Here is an 18,634-nt window from a genome sequence, read left to right on the forward strand (position 1 = left end):
CAGCGGCTGCCGGGCCCCAGCCGATGCTCTGCGTTCGCAAGCTGTGTCCGCGGCACTCTGCTTTTCCCCGCTTGCTGTCGGGCTGTCGTGCTGCCCAGAGTGAAACGAGGGTAACGTTATTACCCACCGTGGAATGAATTTGTGAGCTTTAAGTTACTGGTTTAAAAACCCGTTTGCTCAGGACCTGATTTATTATGGGAGATATCCTTGGCGGAGATTTGTGAGTGTGTGGTTTATACCCAGAAAGACCTTGTGAATGTGGGAAATAAATGTGCTAGCTACACGACAAGTTAGGTTCGTAATTATGCACATGTATTAACCCTGGGATGCAGACTGTGTTTCACTGGGACATAATCATGCTCACATGCAATTATGCTCACCTTCCTTTGAAAATCCAGTTTTACAGTCTGCTGGAAAACCTTGCTAGTGGCATCTCTTATTTTCTAAAATGCTCCACCATTTTAATAGAAACTATTCCTCCACCCTGAAGCAAGCTCTTGAATTCACACGCTCAATTGTTCATACGACTTTCCTGATTCTTCCTACTTTCCCAAATGTCTTTCTGAGGAGGAGAGGCAGCCTGCGGTGCAGGCTCATGTGCAATTGCTAAAATTCCAGTAGGAATAGAGAGGAAAGCATGGAAGGAGAAGTTAGGTCAACTTTGAATATGTTGACCTTGAGGTGACGTGGTCGGACAAGGCATGAATGAGTTGATTAGAATATGAATGCAGATGGCGGTGTGGATCAGCTTTTACTGCTGCAAAAGCCTTTCTGAATTTTCTTGTGGTGCCACAGGTAGGTGGTTTCAGCGAGACTTGGTTTCTCTTTAGCAGATGTTAAGACTTAGAAGGGGTTAAAAGTGACCGGTGGTTTGGGACCGTTCAGTTTTGTCTTACATCTGGTTTTGCATTACAGAGCACACACATCCTTTGATAAGCGAGCTATGATTTCTGTAAAAGTAGATACAGTGGGGAATCAGATCAGAACCTCATTATTCTGTTGCTTCACAAAGCAGAAGCGCAAATTATTTTGAAGGCTTGCGGCACGTGCAGTCTCTGCGAGGCTCATCTCACAGCCTGCAACAGTGGCGCAGTCCATGTCAGTAATTCCTTCCAGCACCAGGCTTTCGGGATCAGGCCATAATTATGTGCACATCTGGTGTCCTGCAGCACTTCTTCACTGCTTGGTGTAAGATGTGTCTGTCTGTCTGTCTGTTCTCCTTAAACGTGCTGCCAAGCCAGGCGGCTCAAAACACAACTGCACCAGAAGAGCTTTAATCTGTCATAGGAAAGGGTTTGTCCTGACTCAGTGCACAGGAACCCCAAAAGTGAGCTGCAGTAAACTTGTACTGCACGAGAAAGGCAATCTTGGTCTTGAAGGTTTGCGTAGTTCAGCACTGGATCTACATATAAACAGCTGAAGTACGGCAATGTAGATGCAGAAGCAGTAACACAAACCAATCTTGCAACTTTTTTACAGTGCATTTGGAGAAAATTCACAATCTTTAGTCTGGTGACACTATGGTGTTAGGAGAGGTTGTGCCGAGCAAGACCTCAGTCCAGATAGCCGTCCTGTCACTTCTTGTCTCCAAAAGCACTTAATTGCAATTGTTCTTATGCACCTAGCACCAATTCAAAGCATGGATAATATTTGTGTGTTCAGGCCGTTCCATAGTGTCATCTATTTTAATGTAGCAATGCCTGAGAATTGTCTGTATTTTCCCTTTTTGATAAAATTTCAACATCTTGTACTTATTTTATTAGGTACTTATACATGCTTATTGCTATTTTGATATCTTGATATAGGTTTTGTCACCGATAACAGAGATGATTGCCCCAAGCAGCAAACAGAACTGGGAACTGGGAGAGAGACAGGAGCTGGTGAGAGGAGCTGGAGTGGGTAGAAAGCTGGGCATGTCCCATGGTGGAGGAGTACTGAGAGAAGAGAAGGAGCTCTAGCGCAGGGGGATTGAGGTCAAAAGGACCCACTGTTACCGGATCCTCAGTCTGAGATACGAAGGATCTGCTTTTACCAACTTTAGAACAGCCTGAAGCATAACTCTGGCTGCAGTCAAAAGGCTCTTTCCGAAATTAATCCCAAGCACCACTCCGGAGTCAGCTCTGGTCAGGGACCACTCCTGGATGACAATTTGGATACAACCACCATTCTGTGGAGAACAAGAAGGAACAAGAAACAGCATGAGCTTGGACTGTACCATGCCAACCAGCTGCACTACAAGACAATTATCACGTTTCATTTACTGCTATGGATGTAACCTTAACGTTCAGAGCACAACTCCCACCAACTGCTGCAGACAGGCTCCAACCAGGGCTTGCAGTAGGAGATGCCTGTGAAAAGTTTGGCCAAAGTATTTTGCCCACACAGGGACAAATGCAGCCCTGGTGGTGTCACAGAATTTGGGTGTAGCATCGTATCAGGTTATGCTGTCAGGAATCCACCAGCTGTGGCAAGCTACAGAAAGGGGACACCCGGGAGCTGCCTCCAGCTGCTCTGCCATGAAAGCATGGTGGGGCCACAGGGTGGAAAGGGTCAGAAAACAGTTTCAGTTTACAATCAAGAGGTTTAGAGAAAGGATGTTTGGGTGAAGGAAGGGTGCTTCTAGTCCATTTTGACCCAGGTCACCATAGTGCTACACTTCAGCTTGTGCCAGGAGCACAAATGGCGTTTCCCTGCTGGCAGCGTGGTGCTTCCATGCATGCAGAGAACAGTCCTGACATGGAAACGGTTCTGGATTGAGTAAAGTGCCTCTGCCACGTCCTCCCTCTTCTCTAAATCAAGTGCGTAGTCTGGTGTGAACTCTTGCTGGTGCAGGAGTTGGGGCAATGGATCGCCCACCCTCAGGTGTTTTCTTCAGGGTGGCCCAAGGGTGTTGCATACAAGGGACGTCCTCAGTCTTCGGGCACTTGGACCCGAAGTGCACGCACTGCACCCCCTGATGCCTGAGCTGGGCCTGAAGTTGCAGAGGGAGTTTTCTGGAGAGGGAGTAAGGTAACAGGACCTCATTAGGTCCCCTAATAGGCCTCATAGAGAAAGACTGTTTTCAGGGTTTGGAGGAACAGAAGATAAAGGGATCTGCGTCCAGGGGCATCACTCACACCTGCAGGACTGTTTCTGCCACTGCCTGTTTGTTGTAGCCCAGGTTTCTGTTCTGGTTTAGTGTTTGAGTGACAGTGTTTGCTGCTGGATGTAGACAAGAGGACATGAGTTTCATACTTCTCAGCCCCTGTCTCAGTTTCTACTTCCACGTATCTTGTACTTCACCGTGTTCTGGTTTAACGCAGCTCTCCAGGGGCTTGCTACTAGAGCAATAAAAATCTCGTTTAAAATCTACGACATTCTTCCCCGCTCTCCCTTCTCCCTCCCAGGTCTGCACTGCTGGGGTGGAGGGGATCTTCCAAAGGATGGATCTGACTGATCTGTTTTGCAGTTCATGGGTGGATAACTGATGGCACTGGGAGCTGGGGGGGGATGAGAAGAGGGCAGCAGGAGACCGAGCAGCTTGAGAAGGAGCCCTGGAACCGAAGCTCGGCACAGAGGCAAGCACGTGAAGCTGCCGGGCAGTGCCCCTCTTAGCCGAATCCAGCCTGACAGCCCAGGACAGGGAGTCGCAATCCCACAGCCCTCCCCAAATCTTTCCTGTCCTGACGTGTTTGGCTTCTCGCATTCAAAGTCCCTCAAGTTGTCAGAACCATTTCTTCTCTTGTCTATGCTCCATCTATAATTCATTAAGAAACCCAGAGAGGTGAAGCCATCGGCTTTTCCCACACTGTCCCCTGTGGGAAGCGTGGGCTGAGTGTGGTTTACAGCAGGACATGAATGAAATGGCTATAAAACCCAGAAGCCAAGGGGAAGGTGGTGGAAGAGGGACACACTGCCATCTCCTGCCAGGCCTCCTGGGACACTGGGGCATGGCCGTAAGCTCGGGCAGATCTTTGCTCAGAAAACCCAGGTCAGGCCCTGGACCCAAAGCACGCTGGATCTGTCCGTTCCCAAGCTTCAGAGGAGTTCAGGTCTCAGACTGAGCTTTTCCTCACTAGTTGAAATTGTCACTCCATGTCCTCCCTAAAATTGCAGCGTATATCTTATGCACAAGACTGCTTCACCCTTCATCCTTCAGTTTGCACTTGCACGTCCTACATTCCTGTCGTCACCGACTCAGGCTGAACTGCCTCAGCTCTGCTTTATCCCTGCTACAGCTGTAGGGAGAAAACACACGCTGTTCACGGTGAAAGTGTGGGTCATGCAATGAAATACCTGTCTTTTTGAAGCTGCAAATGTAATTGTGCATTAAAGCGCAATTTTGAGGAAATGGCTACAGGCGTTATTTGCCGCATAGGTTCCACTAATGGCAAATATTGATGTCTAAAAAGCAAGAGAAAGTTGCCACAAGAAGGAGAAATTTTATTCAATGTAGTGTAAGGATTAGTTTTCCGAACTGATAACGGTTTTGAATTGTGGATGCGAACCGTGGTTTGCATTTTGTCTTGGATGAAATAACCGGTTTTCTTATCCAGGTATTCCAGGCCTGTCTCTATTACTCATTTTTGAAGTTCGGTGTCACCAGCAGCTTCTGTGGGGATTTCTGTGGAAAGGGTACAACGGAAGAAATCTTCATCCTAAAAAGATCATCACATAAGGGAAAAAAACAAAAAACAACAGTTCAGTTGACGGCCATTCTGTCTCAGCGATGTCTCTCTGCAAGGTTAAACTATTCAAGCCTGGCAGTCTTTCAGGGGTGGAGGTAGGACTTTGTCAAGCCCAGCAGATGAAAGGCCCCACATAAGCTCCATCTTCAGCAGCAGGGTCTGCATTCGGCCCTGGAGCACTCTCGCAAGAGCCACAAATCCCTGTCCCCGAATGGAGAGATTCACCAGAGGGCAGCACAATATCACTTTTTATTGTAAAACCATTTCAGTGAAGAGCTTTTCCAAAGTAGCTGCTTGTTGTTCCACAGTTATGATTGCGAATAAGTCTCTCTTTAGCCTCTGCAGCAGCTCCAAAATCCATTCTGTTAGGCATACACGAATGTTTGAGTGTCCAGGCATTCACCAAGTGGAAGCAGAAGGGGTCCAGACAGGCGTGTTTTCAATGTATGTATCTCTGCCAGGTTTCTGTCTGGGGCTGATCAGGGCAGTTTTAGCTTTTGGTACGTTACTTAGTTTTCTGAGAGGAGTGCAGTCTTGTTCTTCAGAGTAGGTATAAAATCATGAACTTAGTAGTAGCAATAATGGAAATTGTATCTTCCAAGACAACTTTGTGTCTCCTTTTAAAAAAAAAACAAATGTGATTCTGTTTTAAGAAAAAAGAAAAATATTTTGGAATCCCTATTCTTTTTCTCATACTTTGCCTAATATTTAAAAAAAAAAAAAAAAAAGAAAAAAGGTTTCATTTCCATTTGCATTCTCTCTTTTTATTTCTTGGGAAAACTAAGGAAGAAATGACAATAAAAATAGTGAAAAAAGATTTGATTCAGTTTTCATTTTTTTCACATTTAATTTTCATTTCATCCTTTTTCTCCATGGAAGGAAGAAAATTAGTATTTTTTAAAGGCAAAAGGATGGGGAAAAAAGTAAAAGATCTATTAAGAATAATTCTTAAAAGCTTTAACAGGGCAGAAAATATCTTTGAAAATTCATAAAAAATAAAAGTTGGAAAGAAGAATATTTTCTATTCAAAACACGTAACAAAGGTTTGGAGCTGGTTAAGGCAGCCAGTGCAGTGCTCTCCATAGCGTTTTCTGAAGGAGGACAGTCCATCACCTCCACAGGAATCCGTCCCAGTTCACGGTGCCCTTGCACCTAATCAGAGAGGTCTTTGCAGTCATTACACCAAGTTTTCTCCTGACTAAATCTGATTCCACTTCTCTTAAGGTCTCTCCATTTCGCAGTCAGAGATGTGACTATGACTCAGTGTAGAAGTAACACGAGTTTTGCTTTAAAATAGGGATGAGGCAGGGCTGTATCAGATTCACATCTGCAATATACACCATTTTTAGAGTGGTCTGCCATTGGTTTTAAAGGTGTAATTTTTCAAGCTCTACCAAGGTAACCACAGACACTCATTGCTCAGCGTTGGTCGTCCCCAGTGAGCGGTGCCTCTTTGGTGTCGGTGCTCAAGGCTACCAGAAAGATATATCTGTGCTTTGGCAAGGTGTGCGACACCTACTCCTCCCATCCTGCATATTTATGGGTTTGGAGGGCTTACAGATTATCTGGCTTTCTTATAAGTTGGTCCAACTAGAAAATTTAACTACACTCTGAAGTTTGTCTTTGCCAGGTCAGCCACTTTTTCCATCTTTTGTTTGCTCCTTCCCATTTCAGGTTATTGCAATGCCATTAATATCTAAAAGGGAAAAAAGCTTTTATCCACCATGGATAATTTAGTGAGAATTGGTTCTTCTTGGAAGGTGTCCAGAAGTCTGATCCTGCATGGTAGAAACCCATGAGCCCATTTTATGTAGGAACAGAAATGTTACTTGTAAGAGCTACCCAGTCACATAGCTTGGTTGTTAAGTTTCTTCGGCCAGCTCAGCAGATTTCCTTTAATGTGAATGGCCTTTTTCTGGAAATTAATCTTTTTTCTTGTACGATTTCAATATCAAAATGGTGACATGGTGGTTTTTGACACAGATATGATATTAGCACCTAACTGAATTTGCTGTTACAAAGTATGCTTTTGCTGCAAAGAAAAAAATATATGTACATACATATTTCATATATAAAATAGATATATATGGAAATATATGCATAAAATTAAAGTAAGTAAGTCTTAGTGGCTTTAGACATTATTCAATTTTATGTTTGTGCTACTTTTTCATTCCCAAAAGGTAACTGCTCATTTCTTAGCCATTGCATTCTATTTCAGTGTTTATCAATCTTGGAGTCTGGCTGAGGGCCTGTAAATAGACTTTGCATAACCTGTTCCTAAATTGCAGAGAAATTGCTATCTTCAGCGGTGCAGAATGAAAGACTTCTTTTTAATTTTGCTGTGTCAACAATGTATTACATTAAAAATACATATACAATTCTAGAATATATTGTATACCAAAACTTACATACCATAAATACCATTCACCTGGGATGTTCCTCTAGGGGTTGCTGTGCTATGGCAAAAGTTGTGTTTATTCAGCTCTTAAAACCCACCCTGTCTACTTTTCTCATTAGTTGTTTTCTTAGATTCAGGTGGGGAGAAGCAAAAAAAAAGGAAGTGCAGTATTATTACTCTGCAGTCCTACTATTAAGAAAATAAGCCTTTCGCACAGAAATAAGATTCGATCCAATCCGCTGCAGAAAGGTTTGTGAGGTGTTCCTCCCAAAGGCTTGCCTAGCTTATTTGTCCCTGTACTTTAAGCACCAAATCACGTGCAGGCAGGAGACATTGAGAGGGAAGGAGGTGAACGCCCGCTGCAGCTCTCTTTTTGACTTGTTAACTTTGCAGAAGCTGCGGTGGGTTTTGAAAGCTTACTTTTCAAGGAAGTTAACAAATACCTCTGCAAAATAGACTACTCTGTCCCACAAAGTGGATTTTTCCTCAAGATACAAGGACGGAGATACCGGACCACCTTTTATTCGTGTTGAGATTGTAGATAGGTAGCAGCTTGCGTTAATATTTGACAAGGTTTGTTCTCTGTCACCGTCAGAAATGTAGCTGAAAATCTCTTTGGCTGGTCGGCTTGTACTTGAAACTGGTTTTGTGGAAGATCTGGATTTGAAAATCTCTCCTGCCAGATTTGTAGCTGTCAGATTCATTATCTTCAAAACTTCTATCGACCTCTAATGGTGTTTTTCTTTCTGCAGAAATAGAAGGTGCACGCAGCACAGATGCCAGCCTTCTCCAAGGAATAACCTCTTCATCCCCGAGTGACGCCAGCTCCTGCTCGTACCATGGGGCCAGGGGGTGGTTTCTTAGGCGGTGGGCAGGTCCACGTCATCCTGTGGGGAAGTTTGGCGGCCATGACAACACTCTTGTTCCTCACCTTCCTCATCTTCCTCTGCTCCAGCTGCAACAGGTGAGGCTCAGGAGCTTAGCAGGCAGTAATGGTTCTTGAGTCAAATAGTGCAGGGATTGAAATAGCTTCACTAATAATTAGTTAGCAAGAAATACTGAGGACTTAGGTACAGAAATAAAAAAAGTACAGTAGAATATCTGTTTTCAGAGCAAACCTGAATTTGAACAGTTCTATTCATTCCAAAATCTAATTTATTTTTTTTTGCTTTTGCTGTGACGGGAAAACACCGTTGTGTTTGCTTGGTTCTTTCTCCTAAGCTGAAGCCTGGAGCGCAGGTGGACACTGTTAGTAGATCACTCTGCTAACCTAAACATGAGAAAATTAGGCGGGCCAAACAGGACCAAAAAAGTATAGGTAAAAGGGAAAGGAAAGCTATTTCTATGTACTTCAGCTTTGCCTTGGCCATTCCTGAAGACTAGGAATTGATCCTGCCGTTCAAGCCCAAATGAGTAAGAATCAAATGGTGATACTAATTTATGTCTTTTAGTCATACCTTATCCTTATCTTCTCCGTAAGAGGGCTTGATTTCACCAGTGCAGGCATTTCTACTGACTTTGTTTATTCACGTTTCAAGGCCCCTTCATGCCATGCAAGCTGAGCCCTGCAGATTGCACAGGGGAGCTGGGCAGCCTTCGCTCCATCCTCGGTGCCCTTCCACCAGGTCGGACTGGTGAGACCCTTCACGAGGAGAAGCGGGACCGCCGTGGTCCGTATCGCTGCGTTTTGCCAGCATAGCTCAATCAGCCAGATGTATGGGGGGAGAAAAAAAACCCTATCCTTAACTCAGTACAGCAACAAAATCTTTGCTTTGGACCCTTATGCCTGTAGGAGCATGTACTTTCAGCCGTTCAGCATTGGGAGCGTTGAGGAAGCTGTGCAGCCATAAAACACACTATATGGGCATACATAAGGTGTGCCTACAGTGGAAGGCCCTCGTTTTTGGCACGATTTCTCTAATGATGGCGTTGCAAAAAAACAGTCGTGGGCAAGACCAGACCCCACAAGTTGGATGAAAACCTAAAAAGCATAAATTGGAACTTGTAATTTCATGGGATTGAGGAGAAATGTTTTGTAAGCTGCTAGGCGACATTTCAGTGTCTTCCTACTCATCACAGTTCCCTGTGATACCTGTGTAAAAATAGTGGAAATACGTATTTTTTATTTATTTAAAAGTAGAAAACCTATTTTAAAAATCCTTAAGCCTACAAACATTGCATTTAGGTACCATGTTTTCTCTTGTAACACTCCAGTCCTTGAAACATCTCTAGATGCTTCATCTAAAAAGACGTTTTTAAAACAGAGTCAAACCACTCAGTATGTCTTTGCAGTTACAGAGATACATTGACAGAAATGATGTAGTGATGCTACATTTAATAAATTCTTCTGTTGGTAGTCTGGACGCGGTATCTTTTATTTCAGGTCATTCAGTAGGGCAGGTTGTTTATGCATAAATGCAATTATGTAAAATTTCTTCCTAGCTTACTCTTCACAAGGGGTTGAGGACATGGAAAACTGAACAAAATCTGCTCTTTCTAAAATGTCAGAGTCAGAAAAACTTCCAGAGAGGAAATTAATTATTTGTAAACTTTAATTCTGTTCTGCATTGGTGCAGCCTTACTTGCTCTGTTTTCTTATTTCCCAATTGGTAGAATTTTAAGAGTTGCGAGTGTGGGAAGTACGGTGCATTGCAGACTTCAGAAGCAGCACAGATTTCACATTGTTGATATTTTCTCAGCTTTTTACTTGCCTTTTCATCTAGGGGAAGGACTATTATTATTTTAAGCTCATAGTTTATTACAGTATTTCAGAATAAGAGCTGTATTTCCAAACTGGTACAAACTGGAAATGTGATGCAGCGACTGAGTCCTGTGAAGCGAAGCAGGATTCGTTTTAAAATGAAGGCCTCTGCTGCTGTGAAACGCGCTGGCCTTCTTGAACTGCCCCTGCTTCTTACTAACTGTAGCTAGCGTCCTGAGTGAGGCTGGATTTTGTGGGCCTTTTCTAACCCTTCAGAGGATAAACACCTTTCACAGACACAGTTTATGGAACCCCCCAGGTAGTCTGTCACCAAAACATGTACCTCCTGTATCTTTGAGCATTTCAGATATGATAAATTGAGGATGATAATGTTTTGATTATCATCAGTGACTCCTTACGCTGAACAAGGAGAAGGTTCGTGTGTGTTTGTTGCACCTCTTCAGATTTATCACCGCCCTGCCTCGATGGTGACCTCACACCAAGGTCATACCAGTCCCTGTAATAATTTTCAGTTATTCTATTTTCAGTATTATTATGAATCACAGTTCTGTTCCCTGCAGGTGTGTAAGCTTTATTAATGACTGGCATTTGTATATTAGCGTAATCGGTAGTAACAGTTCATACGTCTTTTTCATTAAGGGAAAAGAAGGCCAAACATCAGAACGGAGACCATGAAAACCTGATGAATGTGGTAAGTGTTTACTTCTGGCAGCTTGTGTCTGTCTTGTGGTTGGTTTGTACCAAGCTCCTTGCAAAATACTGCAGATTGGAAAATAGCTCAGGAATTTGGAGACGGTTGAGCAAGGGACACTTTAAAAGTTGCAGAGCAGGAAGAGAACTTGTGTAGACCCCGATAATCTGCACTTTCCCAGCACCGTTGTACTCCAGGTCTCCTGCCTTCCTTTCACTCCGTTTGCAGCACAACCATAAGGGTTGGAAGGGAGATCACTCTGGACATACTTGCATTTATTTATCACCTATAAACACAGGCACCTAAATCTTTGAGTATAGTCGGCATGGTTTGGCTCTCCTGCCAATACTGCCTGTGAGTCAGAGCTCCCAAGATCAAAACAAAATTCGTCACATACCTGTTTATGCAGACATTTATGCTGATCCAACGGTGATTAGATCTCACTGATTTGTCTTGCAGCCTTCCGATAAGGAGGTGTTCAGCCATTCGATCACAAGTTCGGCTACAGAGCCCCCTCCGAGCAGCGACCAGAACGGGGCACTCAGCAACGGCGAGGGTGAGTAGCGCAGCCCCTGCGGGTGGGATGAAGGAACGGTGCCATCCCCTCGCTCATAGCTCCCAATTTTAGCTGCCCAGTGGTGATCCCTCAAGTTTTAGGTTTCTAGCCATAAGCTTTCCAAGCACACAGTCATGTTTGTCCGAATAGCCTGCGTTTCCCCTGCTCACCTCTGGAGGTCTGACACCAGATCAGCTGCTGTACCCCAGGGCAGTGGCCGGGCATGCAGCTCTCTGGAGGGCAGTCAGTCCTCTTCGCACAGGACACAATTCACACAAAACTTATGATCAAGTTAAAAAATGCAGTGAGCACAGCTGCCTTGCTGGGAAGTCAGTAGCCCATCCCGTGGAGATGCTGGCATTTTAGCTGCATCTCCACTTCCCTGCCAGGCATGCTCTGGCACAACCCTGCACCCAGGCTCCCAGTCCTCCACACCAGCCAACACTGGGAAGGTGCTAATGTCCTCCTCTGGGCCACCAAGCTACACCTGCAGATTGACCAGGCCATCAGGCAAAGACTGCAGCATTCCCTAATCTCAGCCAGCTATGGAGTTGGGATGTGACCAGAAGATGCAGTTGTACCTCAAAGTTTCAATCCTGGAGGCTGTGGAAGTATTTCAGGTCCTCCTCCATGGATTACAGCTTTGCATCGTAGTCCCGTGCTTGTGCGAGGCTGTTGCTTGTATTTTTGTATTTTGGAAAATGGGCAACATAAATAAGCTTCCTTTTTTTTCCCTTAGTGTTTGCTTTGCTGAACACTGAAAATGATTCACAGTGAAGTATCACTGGAAAATATTTTACTAAGCTGCACCTAAAAATAAACTTGGTCTCAGCTCAGAGCTGCCGGGAGCCAACTGTTGTCTCCACACTGGGCACCGACGCCACGGGCTGTGCTCCTCATCTCCTGCCTCCTCATCTCCCTGTGCAGCCAGAGGCTAAGCTATCTGGTCTGTACCCCTCGGAGACAAGCATCCAGAGGAATTTCTGAACTTTGTTTTTGCAGCTAATGGCTGCTCCCATCCGTGGCTTGTGGCATGTGTAGGTGTGTGGCTGACCGAGGGAGTCGATGCGCAAAGCCCTGTGAAGGGAAGGGTTTCTCTTTGCCGCGAGTCACCACCGCACATGCAGCTGGCAAGGCTGCTACTCAAAGGCGTGCTGTCAACCAGCAGAACAGTTTTCAGACTGTCTGGTATCGCTCAGCTCACACTCTGCATAACAACCCTTCTGAGTCACAGGAACCAATGTGCTTTAATTTCCTTTTTATACTTTTTATACTTCATGCGTTCTTTTCGTTAATAGTTCTTTCTTTTGCCGTTTCTGCTAGCCTTTTGAGCAGGGGCGGGGCTATGGAAGCAACACCATCAAATGTTGGGTTTTTTTTTTTTCTTTACCCAACCTGCGAGCATTGTGTTTATCTAGGCCAAGCCCTTATCTATGCCAGCCCCTTCTGTGTCACCACCCATAACCACAGGAGCACAGAAATGTGAGCTCTCGTTGCTTCTGATCATCACCCCCCAGCCTGAACCTGAACGGGGTGGGTGCTCTCTGGAGCCTGTCGTGGTGCTCTGCATAGCACAGACAGCCCTGAGAGCAAGCATGGAAAGGGGGAAATGTGTTCCAACTTTTCCAGGCCGGTTCCTGATGTTCCTTGGGAAGCCTGCAGGCAGCCTGGGTAGTGACTAGGACACCCTGAGTCCTAGTCAGCATGCAATAGGACACTTGCTCTTATTCCACCTATTCCTCCCCAGTCGTATGCAGGAGGCAAGTGAATGGAGAAGGATGTTTTCCTTTTCTTCTCCTCCCATCTCCCATTCAGACAGCAATTGCCATCTCACACCTCCAGCTCCATCCTGAGTTTTGCTGTCAGGGTGCGGCTCCCTGCGGGTGCTGACCACGTGCGTCTGCGTGCCGCGAGCGCAAGAGAAAGCAACATCCACAACAACCACCAAATCAAGGGTAACGATTGCTTCAGCAACGCCTTATGTTATCATGTCGAACGCTGTGAAGGAAATGGAGGAATGGGTTGATTTTGCTGAGAGAGTGCCATAGGAACTGCACTAAGAAAAGTAAAGCTATTCAGAAGTGATTTTTCAAAGAAATGGTGTCACCTAAAGTTACACACCGTATACTACCTGAAGCATGCTTGTATATGCCCATGTATACACCCCTGAATGCAGGCAAATGTCATGCATGTGCACTGTAAGATGAGAAGTCCCGTAGATTTCAGTCCCTACTACCTTCTAGTGACAGTGACATATAACCCGCTTCTGGGACTTGAAATAACATGTTCTGCCTAACACTACTTTCCGAAGTCTAGTCTTGTGCATATGGCTGGCTCATTAGTAGGTTGTCAACCTACATTATGTGCTGCGAGACTAAGAGAAGCGTGGCAGAGCCCCCCGGCGCGGAGCTGCTGGAGGAGCGAGCAGCGAGGCTGACTGCGGCAGGGCTGAGCGAGCCGTGGCTCAGGCGAGAATCGGGCCAGCGTGTTAAACAAGGTGAGGGCTGGGTAGGGAGGAAGCAAGAGCGCTTTCCTTTTTGATTCCAAAGGAGAGGGAAATGGAAAGAGGGGAATCTAACAAGGCTTTTTTGAAAGGCACTTGGTTCAAGGCTTCCCACCAGCGTTCCCCACCTGAGACTACTGAGCCGCCTGGAGGCGTTCAACATAACCGAGTACCGCTGAGCATCCGTGCACGCCTGCACCTCCCCACCCGTCCCCTGTTCTGGCTATGAATGCTGTTGCTTTGTAATGTGACTTGGGGGTGCACAAATTTAAGGTGGTGTGAGAAAGGTATTTTAACGGTAGAGCGCAGAAATCTCTGTTAACTGAAACCTTTTGGTAAGCATGATGACCGCCAGACATTTCCAGGCATTATAGAATCATAGAATCATTTAGGTCGGAAAAGACCTTTCAGATCAAGTCCCACCATTAACCTAACCCTGCCATCCCACCACTAAACCATTAGCATCATTAGCCTTTTCAGTGAGAGACAAAACCAAAGTGACACACGGTACCAAATCGCATTCACCTTTCTTAGTCATGCAATGGTTTGAAATACTTCTTTGTAATTTTCCCTAGTACTCTCAGAGGACAGTACAACTGCCTGTATCCAGCCTTATGAAGAAGTACAAACATCTGTCTCTGATCTGCTAGATCAACAGGACAGTCTTGGAAAGTCCATAAAATGTCACCAGAGCCGGGAACTACCCAGCATTCCCCCTAACAATACCATGGAAACTATCATCTCTGCTAGAAATGCAGAAAATGACCAAGGTCTTGGAATGGAAGGGCCTTACGAAGTCTTGAAAGACAGCTCCTCTCAGGAGAACATAGTTGAAGACTGCTTGTATGAAACTGTGAAGGAAATTAAAGACATTGGAGCAGCAGCCAACCTCGAAGGGAGCTGTAACAGCAAATCAAAGGCTTCGCTGGTGGTTTCTGAAGGTCAGGATCAGACTCCTGAGTGCAGAATTGAATCAGCAGAATATGCATCTGTTGACCGAAATAAAAAAAGTCGCCAAAGTGCTAATTCAGAAAGCCCTCTTGACAACACACCAGATGTAGAGGATGAGCCTCCCCCTCCGGTACCCATGAAACTTCTTGATGAAAATGAGAATGTGCAAGAAAAAGAAGTAGAAGAAGAAGAAGCGACAGAAGGAGCAAGTAAACCAGAGAAGGTAAATACTGCAAATACTTGTCCTTGTCATACAACCAAATAATGATAGAGAACATATGGGTGGGAGTTTTTTGGGTTTTTTTTAAATAACCAAAAAATGCCAAGGGAAAAAAACCACCCAAGGTGATGCAAGACTGTAAAATATGGAAATATGAAAATGTACAGTGTAGTCTTTGCATTATAGGCATGTACTCATTCTATCGCAGTGTGTATTTTGGATCGCTGCAGTATGTACTTCATAAGGCTTTACCCAAATATCATCCAGAAACTGCACGGGAGGTTCTGCTGCCTTGTTTAATGCTATTATACTTGTGGGAGCTATGACAATAGGTATCCAGTATCTCTGTCAGCATCTATATCTTGTTTAGAATCCCCCCCCCCCTGTTTTTTTTTTAATGAAACCTCAATTTACACATAGGAGAGGGGGGCATTCTTGGTGGATGCCCTAATTTTAGATGTGCCTCCTTTGTTGAGCCACCTTGGCTTAGCTATGTGAGCATCAGGCACCTGCTCAGAGCCACTCGTCTCGCTTGTCTCCATAGGAAGAGAGGGACAGAAGGAGAGAGAGATGGCAACGCTAGGCTTTTCTATTTGTCCAATTCCATATGTCACATGCAAAACAGAGCAATGGATTTCTACCTGCTGAAATCACGGCCACAAGTTATGTTTTTTCAGCAGCTTATTCTTTCTGCCAGCCTAGGGACACGTTAGTGGTGAATTCCTTGAAAAAACAGTGATGGCATTTCCAACAAGTTACTTTCCCATTTTTAGGTTTTCATCAGAATTGGTTTTGAGGATGCTTTCAGATCTTTCATAGAATCATAGAATCGTTTAGGTTGGAAAAGACCTTTAAGATCATCAAGTCCAGCCGTTAACCTAACACTGCCATCCCACCACTAAAGCATGTCCCGAAGCAAACTCTGCTGTCATTACACAGAGTTGTCACAAATTGTTGAGTTTGCATTTTTCTGAACTGGTTTAGAGAACTTGTTGTTCATTGTGAATGGAAGAACTGTGATTTTAGCAGGTTGATATAATTCTGGTGTTTGAGTTACCAAACAATATTAGATATTGATGAAAATTTAAAAAAAATCCTTAAGATGTGATGTGACATTTTAATGTAAACATCTGCCTGAAAAATCGTAGTAGAGATGAAGTATTGTTAACTTGTTTGTGGTTGTTCTCTTACTTGAAGTATTTCAGTAATCCAGGCAGAGGGCAGGAAAATACCTTGTTAAATAACTGACTAACCGTGTGACGTATAAAGCTCAATGGAGTCCAAATGAAGAAACTGAAGACTGCTCATAATCTAAAAATGGTTTATCCGGACCCTCCAGTGCACATTCTTAGACATAACGAGCTCATTTAAGTAGAAAATTAAGATGCGATTGTCAACAATAATCCACCAACGCCCCCCCGCTCCCCTTCAAATTCAGGCCATATGTAATTTCTAATTAAATTTTTAGAGAAACAGCTTTCTGTAACAGTGACATTTTTCCTACCAGGTGTGAAAAGACTTGCAGAAAATCATTGTATTTCCCAGGCACTGATACAAAAGAAAGGCATTTGGCGCTCTGTAGCTCCCTAGCACACCGTGTATACAGCGTCAGTGACGGCAAGGAGTGGGAATTGATTAAAATGGTTCAGGTTTTGAAGGATTAATCAGGAGATGACACAAGCAGTCCCCTAAGTGCCAGGAAAAAGGTGTTTGTCTAATTAAAATTTATTCAGAGCTAAAGCCACCCTGAGTTAAAGCTCCGGCAGCGTCAGATCGCTCCCGCGCTCGCTGCTAGGTACATGCATTATGCATCGAAGCGTGCGCCTGTCCTGTCCTTGAGAGCTACAGCTGCAGCAGAGTTGGAAATGGTAATTGGTGGAATATATAAATGTCATTATTGTTGGTATTGTGTGGGGAGGTGGTTGCGGGATTGTTTTTCTGTTGTGATGATGATAATTTTTCCCTCTATTTTGCTGCTTCAAAGAACGCAGAGCAATGCCTGCTTTTTTCTGATGTGGCAACCAAAACCAAGATGTTTATGGAAATGTATGTTATGTTGATAGCTCTTTTAGTTAAACAGACTCCATGGGTGTCTCTTTTTGCTTCCTCTCTTGCGAGGCAACTTAGCTGCCTTGCTTAACGTGACATCCATATCCCAAACTTTTCAACCTTCTGCCCTGACCCTGGGGAAGAGAGAGGTTGGGCGTAAGTCATGCGAGTCCCTCTCACTACAATTCGGCTTTGCTTTAGTAGGGCACAAAGAAGGGACAGGCAGGGAGGCTGCTTGTGTAGCCGAGACTTGTGCCTGCCAGCAGAGAGAGCACAGACCGTGTCCAGGCTGTTTCAGTCTCACCCTGTAAAAGAGGGTAGCCAGGATGATCCCCAGCCCATGCCAGTTCCTGAAGCACGCTCATTTGGGTGGACCAAGCCAGAGACCGTTCCAGTATATAACAGCATGAAAAGGATAAAGGATCCTTTCAAGAGCCAGGCGTGCGATAAATGGGTGAAAATTAATTCTCTAAATTGGTTATTGGCCGTGACCCAGCCAAATCCTTTGGAAGGTTTTGGTGAAGAAGGGCACCTTTAATAGCACGAAGTCTCTTACAGGCCTCTATCACCTGCAAAAACTTGGGTGCAGTTCTTATAATAAAGCTGGAGAGGCAGAATATTTTTTATTTGTTTCTTCCTTTTTAATTAAAATAAAAAGGAAGTACAGATAGTACAGATCTCCTTTTTCACCCAGGTCTTTCCAGAGTGAGCACTGATAGAAATGCTGTCCGTGTGTACATCTGGCTGCTGCCATCTGGTTTCACACTTGCACAGCCTGAAGATGGGCAAAGCATCTCTTCCAAATGCACCAGAGGAAAATGGTCGTCTTGTTCTGGTGCCGGAGTCAGGAGCAGCAGCTGAGCCAAAGAGCAAAAAACCAAGCGCTGTCGAGGAACAAAAGGAGAGTGGAAGGCAAATAAGGACACATGCTGCTTGTGTTGCTGCTGTTGAGGTTTCGAGCGTAATTTATAATATTGCTGGGTACAAAATGTTTAGAAGCCAATACTTTTTTCAGTTTCCAAGATGACAATAGCCTGCAAAATTGATGTGTCGCAGGTTTCACATTTAGAAGAAAGAACACTAGGTCCCAGGGAAACGAGAACAGGATTGCCAGCACCCTGGGGTATTTGTCAATACTTGAGCGGGAAACTGTGGAAGGGGTCTTGCCACGTGGTGCTTATAGACACTGATGAGAGAAAATAACTTCACTGAAGAATGTTGCAAGCACAGGTTTGCTTTAATGCGTGAGGGTGAAATTAGTAACTTGCTCCTCAACCCAAAAAACATCTTGCAAATAAGAAAGACTAAACTGAGCTGCTGTAGCGAAACAGATTTAATAAAGGGCCAAAATACGATTGAACTTCTCCTTTTTCTTTTTTTTTTTTTGGTGAGTAAACAAACCACAGATTAAAGAGCATGTTCTCCAGGCAGTGAGACAGAAGCAAGGGAGTTGCTGGGTGCGTGGGAAGCCCCCCGGGGAGCAGCAGGCAGACCTCAGCACGCCTTGGGTCAGGGTCTTCATCAAAAGTGCCCCAGGGGGTTGAAGACTGGTATTTGCCAGAAGTAAAAACACCAAGAAAAATGGAAGTAGAGAAGAATCTGTTGTAATGAACCTCTGTGGAAAAAAAAAAAAATAAAGTCTTGTGTGTCTAATACATGTCTGGAAGCGATACTTGATTGACTTGCAAATTGCATTTCGGGGGGGAAGAGGACGCGGTGCCTCCCTTGCAGCGCTTCCAGGATCCGCTGAAGGAAGGATAACAGTCGTCAGGAAGGTGCCAGTTGCGGTCGTTCTTTTGTCATCTAAAAGCGTATCTGAAAATCACGTGGAAGGCCAACTAGTGTGTCACAACAGTTGACTTCTAATTCTTCAAAAG

At 44.6% G+C, this 18,634-nt stretch overlaps 1 protein-coding gene across 1 annotated transcript in view; it reads left to right on the plus strand.

The window, feature by feature from the left end:
* Positions 1-18,634, plus strand: part of PAG1 (phosphoprotein membrane anchor with glycosphingolipid microdomains 1) — a 96,333-nt gene that overhangs the window by 69,710 nt on the left and 7,989 nt on the right. Inside the window, exons 4-7 of the mRNA XM_009634470.2 lie at positions 7,818-8,029; positions 10,427-10,478; positions 10,938-11,034; positions 14,113-14,711. Coding sequence (XP_009632765.1) covers positions 7,905-8,029; positions 10,427-10,478; positions 10,938-11,034; positions 14,113-14,711 — 873 coding nt within the window. The 5' untranslated portion in view covers positions 7,818-7,904. The remainder of the gene's footprint in view (positions 1-7,817; positions 8,030-10,426; positions 10,479-10,937; positions 11,035-14,112; positions 14,712-18,634) is intronic.

Source organism: Egretta garzetta, unplaced genomic scaffold (genome assembly GCF_000687185.1).
Source record: "Egretta garzetta isolate BGI_Z169 unplaced genomic scaffold, ASM68718v1 scaffold251, whole genome shotgun sequence".
NCBI lineage: Eukaryota > Metazoa > Chordata > Aves > Pelecaniformes > Ardeidae > Egretta > Egretta garzetta.